The sequence below is a fragment of the Hylobates moloch genome, unplaced genomic scaffold (assembly GCF_009828535.3).
Source record: "Hylobates moloch isolate HMO894 unplaced genomic scaffold, HMol_V3 SCAFFOLD_13, whole genome shotgun sequence".
In the NCBI taxonomy this organism is placed as follows: Eukaryota; Metazoa; Chordata; class Mammalia; order Primates; family Hylobatidae; genus Hylobates; species Hylobates moloch.
In genome coordinates, this window is record NW_026652288.1 from 75,641,555 (window position 1) to 75,660,482 (window position 18,928).

At 32.0% G+C, this 18,928-nt stretch overlaps 1 protein-coding gene across 1 annotated transcript in view; it reads right to left on the reverse strand.

The window, feature by feature from the left end:
• The window catches only part of SI (sucrase-isomaltase), a 95,037-nt gene that overhangs the window by 21,577 nt on the left and 54,532 nt on the right, over positions 1 to 18,928 (reverse strand). The window contains exons 27-36 of the mRNA XM_032172262.2: positions 18,310 to 18,478; positions 16,675 to 16,771; positions 16,467 to 16,579; positions 16,254 to 16,379; positions 14,655 to 14,783; positions 13,835 to 13,945; positions 11,612 to 11,674; positions 8,020 to 8,136; positions 6,650 to 6,737; positions 5,576 to 5,714 (exon numbers count right to left, since the gene is read on the reverse strand). Of these exons, the coding sequence (XP_032028153.1) occupies positions 5,576 to 5,714; positions 6,650 to 6,737; positions 8,020 to 8,136; positions 11,612 to 11,674; positions 13,835 to 13,945; positions 14,655 to 14,783; positions 16,254 to 16,379; positions 16,467 to 16,579; positions 16,675 to 16,771; positions 18,310 to 18,478 (1,152 nt within the window). The remainder of the gene's footprint in view (positions 1 to 5,575; positions 5,715 to 6,649; positions 6,738 to 8,019; positions 8,137 to 11,611; positions 11,675 to 13,834; positions 13,946 to 14,654; positions 14,784 to 16,253; positions 16,380 to 16,466; positions 16,580 to 16,674; positions 16,772 to 18,309; positions 18,479 to 18,928) is intronic.

The following is an 18,928-nucleotide window of genomic DNA, read 5'->3' on the forward strand; positions in this document are numbered from 1 at the left end:
AAAGATATTTTACTGAATTATTTTTGAAGGCAATATATTTAGTATTATATATTTAGTATTTATTAGAAATATAAATTTTCCCAAGTCACATTTCAAGTAGTCACCATTAGATCAGAAAATGTAATATCTGTTTTAATTTTGAAATTGGATAACAAGTATTTTGTAGGCTAAAATATTTTAATTATGTTTTAGTATATAAAAAATTAATGAAATTTGAAATTTCCTTTAGCAAGAAGACGATGTGAAATACTATATCATGGAAAGAGTTTTATAGATTCATATCTCAAATTTTATATTTTGATATAACAACTGTATCAATGTTCTATTCATCTATATCATTCAGAATCTCATGTCTGGAAGACATGCATTTACTATCTGGTCTGGAGACGAACAGCTGATTAATAGAAAGTTACAGCTATAGCTTAAGTAACTTCTAAATTAGTGAATGAGGTGAGGTATACTGTGTTTGTTTTTTCATAGACTAGTTTTTGTTTATTTAAAAAAAAATACAAGAGACTACTTCCTATAGTTTACAATGCCCCCACTTCAAAAAGGCACTCTTATTTTTCCAGAAAGTTACATTAAATATAATTTTCCAAGTTGCAGATTATCCCAGTTTATAAGAATATCTGCAAAAATAATTTATAACTATTGACTTTTTCCATTCTATTCTATGATTACAAAACTCTTGGGCACTTATTTAAAAATTATATATTAAAACACAACCTAAGCATTCAGAGGGAGTCAAAGATGTTTAATTTTCTAAGTCCTCTCTAATGAATAGTATGTACTAATCCCTAACATCTTTAAAGCTTTTGGTAAAAATGAAAATATAATATATGTGTAGTTACATAATCCTTGAATATTTGTGTGAAATTTGAACCCATAATCTGAAGTAGATTTTTAAATGTATTTCTTTCTACATTTGAAGAATAGGCTTTATTTCAGTACAACATTGAATTTTAAATTACAAGAGATGAGAGCAATTGAAGACTCAAAATTTTTTGTGCGGGATTTCTAAATGAAGCTTTTTTTATTTGCCATTGGTGACCATGATTCTTTGTGTAAAACTATCTGCAATTTCTCAACATGATTAAATCCCATTTCTGAACCCATGCAAGCTATTCTTTTGTTGGGTTTCTTGTTTGTTTCATGTTAAGTGAAAGAGCACAGTAGCAAGAAACAGCTAAATGTCAAATATGTGGCAGTTTGTAAGACAGAAAATAAGTCACTAAAAAACAAAATGCTACGGTCTGTATAACTTGAGAAAAAAACGTGTGTTTATAATTTGTTCAGTTTTCCTCAATGATAAACAGAAAGACTTTACTCTTCATAATTTGCTTAAATGTAACATGTACCTTATTTATAGTGTTCTTTTACATTTGTCAAGGTCTTTATACATGTAATTAATTATTTAATCTCTAAAATTTTCCGAGTTCAACAATTTTTTGTAACTGAAAAAATTAAAATATTAAGAAAGTATCTGAAACATATGAAAAATCTAAGACTGTATAAATTAGGCTACTTAATACTTAATCCAATTAATCTACTCAATTTAAGTAATGTCGTTGAAACTTGCACTGAAAAGTTTTATGAACGAGAGCAAAATTAGCACTAATAAGTATATGTATATTGATTTCATTTTCAAGGATATTCCATGGAAGATTGTGCTGACTTCCTCCTCATAATTTTACTTAAAAGTGGAAATGGACCTTACATATGCTTAAATATCTCTGCATATGGACTATTTGGAAATTTACCTGTATCTACCTTGAACTTATCAAAACAACTTTGATACCTGTGATTATAACAGGATAATGATGAATTTATTTAAATTTACTAAGCATCCACAATGTGTCAAGAATCATGTTTGACTCTGTAATGTGCTTCAGAATTATACTTATTTCCTGTCTTCCGTGAAGAGGAATATTTTTTTTCAATTTTTGTTAAGCTACATAATTTCAACTCAAAGCACATAATTTTTGCCAATAAGATCATCAGCCAACTTTCAATATTTTTGTTCTTTTTAATGTCTACAGTTTTAGTTAAAGTAAATTTAGCTGTGGATAATTATGCCCCAATACTGTGTTCCAGAAGGGTTAATCAAAAGAAACATTTGCCCCAGTGAAAAGGCATTGTTCAATGCCAGTTTGTTCACTCTTAAAATTACTTAGTGTTTTATTTTTGGATTTGGTGAACAAGTGAGTTTTTGGTCATACATTCATCTATTCTCAGTTGATTAAGAGTTAATTGCTCGAAATAAGATAAGTAGGTTTTACTAAGTGAGAAATTTTATCCATGCTCTTTACTTCAAAATGCTTTTTATTCTTTTATCAACTTCAGTTATTTGTTAGAACCGAGGTTTTCAACCCTGTATGGTCATTAGAACTGCCTGGAAAATTTTTAAATAGTCAGATGCTTAGGCTATAAAAGAGACCAATTAAATAATAATATATTTAAAAATCACAAGCCTCATGGTAATTGCAAATGAAAAAACATACAACAGATATACAAAATATAAAAAGCAAGAAATCAAATAACACCAGAGAAAAGGGAAATAAGAAGAAATGAAAGAGGAATGAGAAGACCATTAAACAACCAGAAAACAAATAACAAATGGTGGGAGTAAGTCCTTACTTATCAGTAATGAAATTGAATATAATTGGATTAAACACTGCAATCAAAAGACACAGAGTGTCTGAACAGATTAAAAATCAAGACTCGATGAAACAGTCAACAAAGTGAAAAGACAAACCACAGAATGGGAGAAAATATTTGCAAAATAATCATTTGACAAGGGATTAATGACCAGAATATATAAGGAGCTCAAACAACTCTATAGGAAAAACTTCTAATAATCTGATTTTAAAATGGGCAAAATATTTGAATAGGCATTTCTTAAAAGAAGACATACAAATGGCAATCAGGCGTTTGAAAAGGTGCTCAACATCACTGATCATCAGAGAAATGCAAATCACAACTACAATGAGATATCATCTCACCCTAGTTAAAATGGCTTTTATCCAAAAGAAGCCTGTAACAAATGCTGTTGAAGCTGTGGAGAAAAGGGAATGCTCTTTCACTGTTGGTAACAATGTAAATTCATACAACCACTATGAAGAGCAGTTTGAAGTTTCCCCCAAAACCAAAACCAGAGCCACTATATGATCCAGCAGTCCTGCTGCTGAATATGCATCCAAAAGAAAGCTATATCAAAATGGTATCTGCCCTCCCATATTTATTACAGCACTGTTCACAATAGCCAAGTTTGGAAGCAACTTTAGTGTCCATCAACAGATGATTAGATAAAGTAAATATGGTACATATATACAATGGAGTCTTATGCAGCTATAAAAAAGAAAAAAATCCTGTCATTTGCAATGACATGTAGGAAACTGGAAGTCATTAAATGTTAAATGAATTAAGTAAGACACAGACAGACAAACTTCATATGTTCTCACTTATTGTGGGTGCTAAAAATTTTAAAAAAGCAAAACATTGAATTCATGTATATAGACAGGAGAAGGATGGTTACCAGAAGCTAGGAAGGGTTGTGTGGGGGTGAGAGGAAAGCAAGTGTTATGGTTTGGCTTTGTGATCCCACCCAAATCTCATCAGGGATTGCAATCCCCACCTGTCAAGGGAGCGACCTGGTGGGAGGTGATTGCATCATGGGGGTGGTTTCCCCTATACTGTTCTTGTAATAGTGAGTTAGTTCTCATGAGAGCTGATGGTTTTAAAGTATGGCAGTTCTCCCATCACTATCTCTGTCTCCTAAAGTCATGTAAGATGCACCTTGCTTCCCCTTCACATTCTGCCATGATTGTATGTTTCCTGAGGACTCTCCAGCCATGCAGAACTGTGAGTCAATTCAACCTCTTTAAATTGCCCAGTCTTTAAATAAACATCTTTAAATTACCCAGTCTCAGGTAGTATCTTTATGGAAGAGTGAAAATAGACTAATACAGCAGGGATGGTTAATGGGTGCTATATATATAGTTAGAAAGAATGAATAATATATACGATTTGATAGCACAACAGGATGATAGTCAACAATAGTCAATAAGAGTTTAATTGTATACTTTAAAAAAAACCCTAAAAGTGTAATTGTATTGTTTGTAACACAAAGGATAAATCTTGAGGGGATAAATACTTCTGTTTTCTATGACGTGATTACTGTGTATTGCATGCTTGTATCAAAGTACCTCACTTACCCAATATATATACCCACCTACTATGTGCACATGACACTTAAAAAAAATCTAAAACCTAAAAAGAAAATCTCCAAGTGATTATAATGTGTAGTCAAAAGCCAGGGATCTACAACTGCAGTGTCTAATATGGTAGCCACTAATTATCTATTATTTCATATTTAATTATTGTATATTACTTACTTAAAATTAAATAACTTTAAAATTCCACTCCTGAGTCACACCAGACACATTGTTCCATGGCCATATATGGCTGGTGAGTACCACATTGGCACCCAGAATTATAGACAATTTCTATGTATTTATTTATTTTTTCAGATAGGTTCTTGTTTTGTTGCCCAGGCTGGAATGCAGTGGTAGGAGCACAGCTCACTGCAGCCTCAACCTCCTGGGCCCAAGTGATCCTCCCATCTCAGCATGCCAAAGTGTTGAGATTACAAGTATAAGCTACTGTGCCTGGCCAGAAGATTTCAATCATTGCAAAACTTGTATTGGAAAGTGCTAATAAAGAATTGATTTTCAGTGAATGGTCTGTATTCCATCATCACTGGCCTTACATAAAAGTTTGTTAAAAATGCAGATAATTAGTATGATCAATAATATTTGAGAAGTTCATTAAAAGTGCTCTAATTTACTAATAATGAATTTATTTATTTTATGTTTTTATTTTTATTTCGAAACAGAGTCTCGCCCTGTTGCTAGGCTGGAGTGCAATGGCACAATCTTGGCTCACTGCAACCTCTGCCGCCCAGGTCCAAGCTATTCTTGTGCCTCAGCCTCTCGAGTAGCTGGGACCACAGCTCTGCACCACCTCTCCTGGCTAATTTTTTGTATTTTTAGTAGAGATGGGGTTTCGCCATTTTGGCCAGGCTGATCTTGAACTCCTGGTCTCAAGTGATCCGCCCGCCTCAGCCTCCCAAAGTGCTGGGATTACAGGCGTGAGCCACTGTGCCTGGCCTGACAATGAATTTAAATAACAGATTTAGCCAAATGTTTGATGCTTTATGTCTTAATGATATCAAATTATATGTTATTAATTCATTTATTAATATTAATCCAATATTATTTATTGAGCACCTACAATTGACCAGGCACTATGCTAGGCACATAGAAACAAAATAAAAATGGTCTAGGATTCATTTTGGAATAGTATAAAAATTAGAATAATAACAATAAAGATATTTAGATAAATTAGATAGAAAGAAACACATTTTTTCTAAATGCTATGAAGGATGAAGTTACAGAGAACAATTGGGAAGTAAAGAGACGCAAGAGAAGATTGTCAGGACTGTTAAAATGATAGCATTAAATGTAAGATCCAAAGAATAAAAGAGTCGGAGAGGATAATTCAGAACATTGCTTACTCATGAGTAGGTTTCATTTGTGACCATCCATAGAGATTGTGAACATCGTAATGCAAAACTGATGTTCCATCACTAAGAATCTGCTCAGCTTCCATGCAAATTGTTCTGAAATGTAATCCATCGGTTCTTTTTGTGAGTTCTGGAAAGAATCAATGAAAATATATTAATATATTATATAGTGCCCTACAATGAAACGTGTAACTCATAATTATGTATTCCTTGACAAAGAAATTAATCAGTGTTTTATAAAACCTATGTATATTTTAACCATTTGTATACTTTGTGTGAGTTATCAACTTAAAATGGCCTGAAATTGCAACTGAATTACATGAATTAATAAAAACCTGAAAAATAAGTACACTCCTCAATGTCTACTCTTTCTAGTGCATATAGATGGAAAACACTGATTAGGGTTTTATTAAAAATTCACTTGGTATCATAAAGCCCAGGGTTTAAGGGCTAGGCAAATGTTATAACACTGTCTTTTGATCCACATTTTCTCAGTTTAAGATTTTTTTCCAGAGTTTTGCCATCACTTTATATGCTAATAGTTTGTGACGTTTTCTGCCTGCATAAGAGAATGATGATGAATATGAAATATCACATTCATCTTCATTTCCTTCTATGTCAAAGGTAAACAGAGAAGTGTTCGTATTCTTTCCCTTATCCTTAGTAAAGAAACACTTGTAAAAACTTCCTTTCAAAATAATTTTATTTTTTCTCTTAAAGAGTATTTAATATTTTTTGAATCTGGGAAAATTATTAAGCAAACCAAAATAACAACTTCAAACAAATTTAGAATTGTGTTAATGTAGATAAAATATATTCCTTGATTTTTTTTCTCAAAATAGTGTTAAATAATATTGGTAATGGGTCAAGGTGTGGTCCAGTGTGTGGGTGGGTAGTGAAAATTGGGTATGTGAATCCTATTCCCTACATTCTATATATATCAAACTGATTATATATATATATATATTCTATATATAGCTAACGATATATATCAGTTTATGTTATATACCTATTAATATATAATAATAACATGATAATATCAAAGGCATACCAACAATATTGTACCTGGGAAATAAGGTGGATAATTTAGTGTCTGATTTCTGCATTCATTAGTAGTTGTTCCATTTACAAAACTTGATGGCTCATTCATATCCTTAAAAAAAGATGACAGAAAAAGGTAAACAAAAAATAAATTTACAACGTATATTCTGAAAAGAGTTAGTTCAAAAAGTAAGTAGGTTAACATATTTGAACAATGTTATATATACTCACTATTCTAAACAAACAAAATTGTGAAACATCTCAATGATATTAGTTTATCTCATTGTTTGCTTTTTTCAATCAGTTTCCTTTTGAAAAATAAAATGTTCTATTTTCTCTGTATTACGCATTATACCCATAAAAATTGTTTATTTTCATATCTTTAAGACATAGCATTATAATAATATGTGCCCTATCATCTCCTTCCCCTCTACTCCTGCCCTGAGCCTGATATCAATTGCTTTTATTGCTAAAAGTATAAGATATATTAATAGTTTACAAATGCAGATAATTTCAAGAAGTATCTCTGTTGAGTACATATCTCAGAATCTCAGTAGTCATATTTAAAAGAATCATGATCTAAATAAATAAGTCAGCTACCATTTAAAATGGATTGCCTCCACCTGAAAAAGATAATTTTCTCTGGATCCAGGTGTCATTCTCAGGAATATACTTAAGAGAATCCCTTATAGTATACCAATTGATACATCTAATAAACATAGATGTTCCATGAACTTTTTAACAAAATATATGCTTTATACAATCTTATATCTACAAAGTTTCCACATAGTGACAACTGTATAAAGCTTTCTTCAATTTAAAAAATAAGTAAATTAATGCTTTACACTGGAAAAGTCAACAAAGTAAAAAATTTCACCTCCGGAAATTGAAATATATTACATAAAATTTTCTGTATTAAGCATTTACTTGTAGCAAAGTAAATTATTTTTATGCTATCTCAAAAAATATATTATTAAATATCTTACTACTAACATTTTAAGGTTACATCAAAAAAGAAACTTTAAAAGGCAATGTTACCAAATTTAAGAAATTTTTATTTCTCATACAAAGGACTAATGGTTATTTAAGCCTGAGACTTATTCCTATATTAAATAAAAGTGAAGTAAATATTTACAAGGATTTATTAATATATAGAATATTTTGCTTTTTGAATTTTGCAAATTGAAAAAGTCCAGGAAATAGCATCCATACACAAATTTAATTTTTAAAACTTAACTTTAGCAGTCGTTTGCATAGGAAAGTTCTGTGGGAGAAAAAAGTGGACTAGCTTTCAAATAAAATATTTTGTTGACATTATTTGAGCCAAGTACTAATTTTGCATAATCACTGCACAATAAATAACTTAAAACATAGATTGTTCAAAGCTTACTTACAATCCACAAACCATCAAACTTCATCTTTTCATTGTAAAAGTCCACAATTTCTCTGGCCCACCACTCTGCTGTGGAAGTCCTGAAGAAATCTGGGAAAGCTACATGAGCTCTGGAAGCCTGTAAAACCAAAATTTAGGCTCACATGTGGAAAGTCTTAAGAGAGATTATATACATACAAATCTGAATGTATCTGACAGATTCACAAGTCATGTATGACTGATAATGAAGGAAACTGACATCAACCTTAATTACATAAATGTGTGTGGTTTCTTCCTCAACACTTTAATAAAGTAAAGAGGGACATCGGTGGAGATAATAGAGCCATCTTGGAATCCTATGTGAATTATAAAAGAACAGTTCAGAACCCACAAAAGCATTATTTTTAGTGCTTCCTAGAGTAATGGGGAAGCTTTTTTTCTCTGTTACTGCAGAGCCCATACTTCAGGTTTACCTTTGTGAAGCACAATGAAAGAGCAAAGGGCCGTAGTATAAAGCCTATTTTTATATAGCTTTCTCAATTCCCAGAACCATCTCACCACCCTAATCAACTGCTTCTTTTTTTGTCTCTCACATCTAACCCTTCCCATCCCAGCAGAGAAGAGGTGTTTTATTCCAATCTCTACTAAGAATATTCCCTACTTGCCAGTCGAAACAAAGTTCCAGTGTCAGAGTAACCGTGCGTTAGCAAAAGATTGACCTGCAGCTAAGTTAATTGGGTATGTCTCAAAAAAATGACATGACAACCTGGATGCTTTTTTGGCACATGTTAAGATTCTGTTGTAACTGCCTTAACAGTCTTCTCCATGAACAGGATATCGGAGGACATAAAGAAAATGCAGAGAGTAGGGAATACAGAGATTTACAAAATACGTATGATGGATTTTTTTTTTTTTTTTTTTTTTTTAAGATAGAGTTTTGCTCTTGTTGCCCAGGGTGGAGTGCAATGGCACGACCTTGGCTGACTGCAACCTCTGTCTCCCAGGCTCAATGGATTCTCCTGCCTCAGCCTCCAGAGTAGGTGGGATTACAGATGCCCGCCACCACGCCCGGCTAATTTTTTGTATTTTTAGTAGAGACGGGGTTTCACCATGTTGGTCAGGCTTGTCTCAAACTCCTGACCTCAGGTGATCCACACGCCTCGGTCTCCCAAAGTGCTGGGATCACAGGCATGAGCCACCGCGCCTGGCCTATGATGAATATCTTTAAGAGTAGAAAGGGACTTAATTTTATCATCTTACCCATTAATTACATTTTACTCATAAGGACAGAAGGCTTGGTGGGATTATACTGAATATTTTCTATGCAAGAATCTCCCGTATGATAATTAATAACAAATGGTAGCACCAGATCTTTTTTATTAATTTTCATTTCTGCTCTTTACATAATTCATTTTTTAGTTTAACTTATTCTACTACGTAGCTGCTTCTATCCCTTAAATAAAATCATTGATTATATCCAGAAAATCAATCAGGTACATGTAATCCAACACTGTTGATACCTTTTGTGGAAGAGAATCCCAAGGGATTCTGCATAAGCCATTCTACATAAATTGACACTGTCCTCCAACACCTATATAAAAATCCATGCTTTTCTCTCTAATGGTACACAGTATTTCTCAAGAATAGTGGGTGGAACTCAAGTTGAAATAACACTTTCTTCCTCAATGACATAGTTCAGTAGGTTCAATTATTTGACTCCGTTTTAGAAGTAGTTTTGGTAAGTTTTAAGCTCCCGAACTTTTCACACTTCCCTAAACTTGTATAATTTAATGATTATAAATTCATCTGGCTAAAAGAAGGATCACCAACTCTTAGTTTTGTTGATATTTTCTATTTATTTTGTATTTTTCTTTTAATTTTTACTCCTCTAATCTTTATTTTCTTCCCTCTACTAACTTTAAGTTTATTCTTTTTCTCATTCATTGAGAGGTAATGTTAGGTTATTTATTTGAGATTTTTATTATTTTTAATATGGGTGTTTCTTGTTATACACTTCTCTCTTAGTATGGCTTTTGCTGCATCCCCGAAGTTTTGCTATGTTGTATTTGTATTTTTGTTTGTCTAAAGAAATTTTCTAATTCTCTTTTGATCTTTTCATTGTTCCACTGGCTGTTCAAAAGTGTGTTGTTTAATTTCCATGTATTTGTGAATTTACTTATTTCCCCTCTTTTTCTGATTTCTAGTTTAATTTCATTGTGGCTGGAAAAGATAAACGGTGTGTTTTCTATCTTCTCACACTTTTTAAGACTTGTCTTGTGACTTAACACGTGATTGCTCTTAGAAAATGTTCTATGGGCACTTGAGAAGAATGTATATATGGCTGCTTTTGGGTGGAAAGTTCTACTTATGTCTGTTAAGTCCATCTGGCCTATAGTGTTGTTATAAACTGCTGTTTCTTCGTTGATTTGCTCTCTGGTTGTTCTATTTATTATTGAAAGTGTGGTAACAAAGTCTTCAAATATTATTGCACTGCTGCTTCTCATTTCAGTTCTGTTAATGTTTGCTTTAAATATTTAGGTGCTTTCATGTTGGGAGAAAATATTTATAATCATTGTGTCTTCTTAATGAATTGGCCCTTTTGTCATTATATAATGACTTCTTTTGTCTTTTGTGACAGTCATTGACTTAAAATTTATTTTCTCTGATATAACTATAGCCACTCCTGTTCCCTTCTGGTTATCATTTGCATTTAATATCTCATTCATTCCTTTTGCTTTCATGAATGAATGTTTAGGATGTTATACTGAGTGAAATAAACCAGTAACAGAAAGACGAATGACATTTGATTCAACTTACATGAAGTATCTAAAACAGTTAAACTCATAAAAGCATAGGGTAGAATGGTAGTTGCCCAGGACTGTAAGTGGAAGAAAATAAGGGCTTGCTAAGAAATAGGCACAAAATCTCAATTATGCAAGGTAAATAAATTCTAGCGATCTGCAGCACAACATTGTCCCTATAGTTTACAATGATTTATTATATGAATAAACATTTATTAAGACGGTAGATCTAATGTTAAATGTTATTACTGTAATAATTTTTTGTTGTTGTTGTTTTGTTTTGTTTGAGATGGAGTCTCGCTCTGTCGCCCAGGCTGGAGTGCAGTGGCACGATCTAGGCTCACTGCAAGTTCCACCTCCTGGGTTAACACCATTCTCCTGCCTCAGCCTTCCGAGTAGCTGGGACTACAGGCTCCCACCACCATGCCTGGTTAATTTCTTTGTATTTTTAGTAGAGATGGAGTTTCACCATGTTAGCCAGGATGGTCTCAATCTCCTGAGCTCGTGATCCACCCACCTTGGCCTCCCAAAGTGCTGGGATTACAGGCATGAGCCACCGTGCCAGGCCATAATTTTTTAAATAAAAGAATGATTGCTTGGATTAAATAAAGCAAAATACAAAATTGCTTAATAGGCTAACCGATACTTTGTTATTTAGGAAAATTAGGTAAATTTGATCTAAATATGGTCTGATATAGATAAAATGGTCATCTATTTTTAAAGAAAAGCATTCAAATTTAGTTACTGATTAAAATAATCAAGTCTAAGTTTTGAATTTCTTTTCATTGTTTAGTTAGCCCATGTAAAACTTACATTAACAGCTTCATCTTCAGTTAGAGTTTTATCTATTGTTATGTTGGGCAAATCTGGCCAAACCTACAAGAGACAAGACGAGGAAAAGCCGATCAAAACATAGTCAGCATGATATGATTGCTATGTAAATGAAGTGTAATGGAGTATTAGGGGCATATTATTAACTCAAAGTCTTCAGATCTGTAATCCCTTCAAATATCATTATTATTGACACACATATCATTTGCAAACTATTCCCATTTTCCATGTTAGTCTACTCTTTAATATGGCAAATACAAAATAGCATTGTCAACCTTTACAGTAGTTAGTGATTTTGAAAATAATACATATAACCAAAAGGTTCTGGTCAAAAACTAATATGAAAAATATAAGTTAAATTTAATTTAATATAGTATGTTAGAACTATTTCTAGAATGACTCCAGGGTTAAAAACTAAAAACAATAAATCTTTTTGTTTGAAAGGAAGAAAAGATCTGACTGAATAATGTCATGCTGAGTCAAACATCCCAATGATTTTCGGAATTAGTACTAAATCCTCCTCTGCCTTCATCCCACCACTATTCCCAGCCTGACCTCATTGCCTACCAACATTTTTTTTCCTTCTACTCTGACCAGAAACACACGAAACAGAGATGAAATTCAGTTTGCTGAAAGCTCTGGAAATTTGGATCTATATTGTAGAAGTTAGAAAGTCATATATAAAAATATAAATAATCCATTAAAAAGGAATTATTTACAAGGGATTAGCTGATGGTAGAGAATAGTGCTCTAAAAGAAGGGGAGAAATGGTAGAAATCTGACAAAATGTGTAGAAATACAAAATGAGGAGAAAGTAGGAAGTTAAAAAAAAAACCTTCTGGATTAAGATGCCTCTCAAGTAGCTGGGGCTACAGGCATGCACCACCATGCCTAGCTAATTTTTAAATTTTTTGTAGATACAAAATCTCCCTATGTTGCTCAGGGTGATCTAGACCTCCTGGGCTCAAGCAATCCTCCTACCTCAGCCACTCAAACTGCAAGCACTACATGCATGTGCCACTGTGCCCAGCTCTGTCTATATTCTTCACTCAGCTTTCTCTAATGTTAACATGCTATATAACAATAGTGAACTTATCAAAACCAGGAAATTAATGTTGATACAATACAATCAACATTTATTGAACATGTTTGCATTTTGCAGATTTAATCACTAATGTCTTAATTTTTGCCCAAGATTCAAAAAGCCTCTCACATTTCATTTAATTGTATCTCTCATCATAGATTTTTTTTTATTTTTTTATTTTTTTGAGATGGAGTCTCGCTCTGTCCCCCAAGCTGGAGTTCAGTGGCTCGATCTCGGCTCACTGCAAGCTCCGCCTCCCGGGTTCATTCCATTCTCCTGCCTTAGCCTCCCGAGTAGCTGGGACCACAGGCACCCGCCACCAGGCCCGTCTTATTTTTTTGTATTTTTAGTAGACACTGGGTTTCACCGCGTTAGCCAGGATGGTCTCGATCTCCTGACCTCATGATCCGCCCACCTTGGCCTCCCAAAGTGCTGGGATTACAGGCGTGAGCCACCGCACCCGGCCCTCATCATAGATTTTTTGGAGGGTTTTATCATTGTTCATTCTAGTTTTTACTTTGAGATTTTTTTCTTGATTGCTTTATATAAAAGCCAAATCAAAATATTTTTGTAATATATTAATATATCAGGTCTGAATATACTTGCTTATATAAAATACAGTGAATTATACTTCATGATCTAAGTTTTAACTGTAAGTATAGCTGTCAAAACATGTTGTTGCTACTATTAACAATATGTTTGTAGGAGAAGTGAACATTTAAATAACTTGCAGTACAGAATAATGAATAGCCATCTTACTAATGGTAGTTTTATAATAAATTACAAGTGGTACCAATAAATATAATAAAATATATCTTAAAGATGAAACAAATCATATTTGGACATGTGACTTATATGAATTCTTTCTTTGTGTCTAATAATTTGGATTGAACCAAAGACAATACATTATTTTATTAGTTATTAAATCATTACATTTCTGTATAGCTCTCCTGAACATTTTTAACTTTTACTAATTAAATGGAAACTTTCATTGAAATATAATTTTTGTATTTATTCTATTTCAAGATATCGATTTAGTACCTTTGCCCAACAAATGTCAGGAAACTTTCATTGAAATATAATTTTTGTATTTATTCTATTTCAAGCTATCGATTTAGTACCTTTGCCCAACAAATGTCATTGGTGTTTGGCCATTTGACGAAGACATCATTCTGCTGTCCTCTTTCAAATGCAGGGTAAGTCTTTGTTTCATTTCCTGAAATTGCTGGATCCTAAAATTAAAATGAAATATAAACAAGGTACACAGGAAAAAAGCATAACAACTTGGACAGTGATTATGAAGCATAAGTTTTCGTTACTACATTATCATAATAATGTGCTCTCACATGAAATGACAAATGATATAAACATCAGTGTTCTAGCTAGATTACCTTCCAAATTTCTTAGAAGGAAATTCTAAGGACTCTTGGAAATGCATCAGCTATCATTTCAAGCAAGATTAGTAGAGGTTTTTATTTTGTTTTTATTTCTATGGTGAGATATCTGGCTACCTAGCTTACTTCCTATAAGATAGTGATAAAAAAATTATCCTCACTGAATCACCAATCTGAAGGCAAATTTTTAAATATGAGAAACATCAGAAGCAATCCCAGAGAATGAACTAATAATTGTATAAAAATAGAAAATCTACCATTACATTTTGATAACTCCCATAAATAGAGGCCAATTTGTAGCTTGGATGATAACCAGAAAACAGCTTGCCTTTAACTCAGCTTTGGTTTTAAATCTCTAGGGATATACCTAAATACAAACGTAGCTGATCACAACCCATGCAAATAAAATGAACTGCTAAAGGAAGAGAGTTTTAGATTTGTATTACCCAAAATTATATACTTTCTATTTTGAAATATTCCCCCCCCCTTATTTTAGGTGAATTAATGGAAACAAGAAATAAGACTCAGATAAACTCCAAGTACCGACCAGGATAATAATGTATCTCATTCCTTCTCCTCTTATTTTGTCAACAAACTGAGGAAGGTCCTGGAATGCTTCACCAATTGTAAAGTCTAGCTGCCTTTCCATGTAGTCAATGTCTGTGTACTGAACATCCTGAAATATACAAAAAATCATCACAGTAGGGAAAAAATACAAAATAGTAAGTGTATCATATTTTATCATACTTATAAAAGTAACAGCCATATGAAAATTTGAGTTCCTCCTCACTAGATCCTAAAAAGAATTAAGTGGTTTAGTGTTCAAGGAATAAAAGTAGCATGTAAAGATGTAAAGTATTCTAAGAACAACTTTCCGTAAATGTTCTGTTTTGTCAACGGTTCAGTTAGTCATTTTGATTTAGAGGTAAAAACTGTTCTAAATTGGTATATATTATGTGATCCTCAAAGGAAACAGAAAAACACTGAGCAGTAGGATTTATGATACTATGAAATTAGGTTAAATGACAAATAGGACTTTTGTACAGTATATACAGAAAGAGATGTTGCTGTTTCTGGGAGCTATACAGCAAATATTGGATAATTTCAAATAATTCTAATATTGGCAAAAGGAGTATTACCAATTACATCAATTACTATAATCTTGTTCTTGTAATATCCATCAAAGTCATTTTTAGGATAGCAGCCCTGCTTATATAAGCAAGAATTGCTTTAAGATAGGTAATTGCAAGTATGTTTAAACCAACAAATATTTGAATTATATCATGGAATATTCAATTTAAGCCTAAATACAAAATTTGTTAATTATTTTCTATTTTTTGACATTATCTCAATTTCTTCTTCTATGTGTTATAGAAAGTATGGTCAATAATGTATACCTCCTTTTAAATAATAAATTTCCACTTGCATGTTTCTGTATTGTCAACATATATAATTAATTTCCTATACTAGTTATTCAGGAACCCAATATTGGACCCTACTATAAATACCAATGTCTTATAATGAGGTTTTTCTGATTTTTCTTAGAATAAACTGTTATATATCAAGCCTTCTATATTTTAATGTTTAGGTGTTATCAGCAGCATCCCTAGGATCCCTTAATTTTGCTCAGAAATGAGGAAATTCAGAGATTGATCATTTCTGGATACTTTGGAATATTTAGCTTCCTGAATATTGAGTGAATCTGTATTATATATTACAACTATTATCTATTCCAGGGCAAAAAAAATTAGTTCCACCTCCAACTTGTTCTCTGGTTGATGATACAGATTTCTTATCTTATTGACGATACATATTTCTGTGAACTTTAACATGAAGAGAACATAGTGACTGCCTGTACAACCCGGAGTTTCTGAGGGGAAATCAAGTGCACAGTGACTTGTTTAGCACAACACAGCATGATAGAATTAGGGAGGGAAAAGGAAAAGGAATGGTATTTCTTCCTCTCCTTTATCAGTCTGACAAAGACACTGTATATAAATCTCATATCCAATACATAGGTGCTAGTAAAAAAAACTATGCATTATAACCAAATGCTTAAATTAATTTTAAAGTACACATGTTTAATTATTTCATTCTACTTTTACATATTCCATATTTAACATTGTTTTAAAATTGATATACATACATAGGGGATGTTAGCAGCCACCATAGCGTCATATAATTCCTCAACCTCTGAAGTATTTGCATATCCATAACGACATAATTGGAATCCCAAAGCCCAATAAGCTGGCATGACTGGATGGCCAATTACCTTTAAAAAAAAATTCATGTGTGAACTAGAGGATTACTTTATGCTATAAAAATTTTTAATTTTTTTAAAAGAAATATGCAATCATACTTCATGGTATTGCTTTGTTGCAACTTCTGGAGTTGGGCCCAAAAACATATAAAAATCCAAGATTCCTCCAACTGTACGGTAAGTTAGAGCAGGAGTTGGCTGGAATGTAACATCTGGAAATCCAAAATAAGATGCCATTTTTATTTATGTATACTAGTTTATGAAAAAGTCACATAAATAAGAGACATTCAGCAAATGATTGTTTTACCCATTGCATTGCTGTTGAGTAAGAAAACACCATGAGCATTGCCCTCCTCTTCCAGAGCCATGTAATAGGGATGAAATCCATAGGAATTAAGTTTGTACTGAAACATGAAAATTAAACACAATATATTTTAAGTAACAATAGCATGTGAATTTAATCAATGTTATTTTAAAATTTATTATATAATCGAGACTTGATATTTAAATTTCCCTGTTTTCCAACCTTAAACTACGCTTCAGTTAAAATAAATGTGCCCCCCTGGAAAATAATTGTTTAAATTTTTCCTGCTTTCGTGTAGTTTACAAATATGTTTCTATAATATTTGTATATTAATAGAAATTAATATACAAATATGTACATATTTGTATTAACATACAAATATGTAACAACTACAAATGCTTGCACATTAAATGATATAGAATACTATTGCCATTAGAGTAGTTTGGTTTATTTCCAAAGGTTATATGTTTAACTTATCTATAAATTGGTATTTTTTCCATAGTTAAATGTCCTAGAAATGATAAAAGTGATGAATACAATTAAACTGTCCAGAAAATATCTTGTTTATATATTTTATATTTATAAAACATTTAAAGTTTTATATTTATAAAATATTTAATTCATTGTTTCATACTGTAATCATAGTCAGATTTTATTAGATTATATACTTTTGATTCTTAATATATATAAAATTACCAGTGAAATAGATTTTATAGTAATTTATTTCTAGTAATATACAAAATTATTAGTGAAAGTAATTTTAGATATCAAGAATCAAAAGCATATTAGTCTAATAATATCTGTACAAATGCTGAAGGGATTTTAAGAAATCAGTTTTGGTAAAACGTATTCTTTCAAGTTAGTGTTAATAGAAAACAGCCTTCAATAACCTAAGTTTGGAGTATTATGATATAAATGCAAGCTGTTTGAGCACCTAACAATAAAAAATGCTTACAACAGTTCACAGACTTATAGTATGGTACTGAGTATATCCTTTTAAGTACACATCACATGTGAAAAATACAAATAGAATAATTTTTATTAAAATATATTTTTATGATATGTTTGGAATATTATAGATAATATCATTTGTTGTACAGTACATTAAATATTCATAAAATGTGTTGCATTAACAAGGCAAATCTTTGGAAAAAGTGTCATGAGTATATAAAAACACATTGTAAAGATGTAATTAGCAGTTTGGCCACATAAAATTACACAACTGCATCTGTGGGTTATAAAGGGAAAAAAGATCAAATCAGTACCTGAGAAGTAAAAAACAATCAAGGAAAACTTTAGGCAGTTATTTTCTAAAAGCTGGAGTAAAGGTAAACTTGACAGGGAATACAGAATCAGCATATTCTTTGTATGCATTTGAAACAGTTAAGGTATTGAGTCAAAGCCTGGCTTCTCACAGTAGTCAAGCAAATTGTTATCCATCCACTCCTCTACTTCCATCTGTAATTTATGGTGACTTTTTGGGTTTGTTTCTCAGAAAATTGCTATAGCTGCTCTGGAGATCTCTAGCTAATGCCTTTGTCATTACTTCAATCCTAAAGCACAGGCCTATAAAGAAGTGGCTTGGATTCTACTCATGGTCTTAGTTGCCTCGTGGAGTGGTCACATGTTGGTACCTACACCAGGGGGTTGGTCTCTTGTAAACATTCCCCAAGTATTCCAGTTCAGATCTCGCTTAAATGCTGTATGTTCCACTTCCCCAAAACCATATATATATTCTGATGGCAGGCGAGTCGATATTTGAATGAACTGGTCATTAAAAGCAAATCCAGGCAGCCAAGAATCCCAGCTGAAAACAAAATAAAATAAAGCTATGTCTGTCAAAATATATGCAAAGTAGTATCACAAATAATAATGGTAATTCTTTCTTAGATTATCTAAAAATCAATATTTTTTCTATATTCCTAATTATACCCAGGTACCAAATGGAAATAGATGATTAATCTAATACATTTTTTATTTTAGCTAAGTTAAGGAATATGTAAAATATGTTTCATATACTTACAAGAGAATCATAATATAAATAATATAATTGTACATGTTTTTCTTTAGACAAGTATTCCTTTTAAAAATAAAATTAATATAAAATCATAAATGACTTAGTAACGTGTGACCTAGAAATTAAAAGTTCTCAATTTTCCTGCTCCCTTGAGATAATCACAATACATTTTTTTCTACATATGGAATAAAAATAAATCAATATTATAATGAATTTTAAGTTTAACGGATATTCAAATGT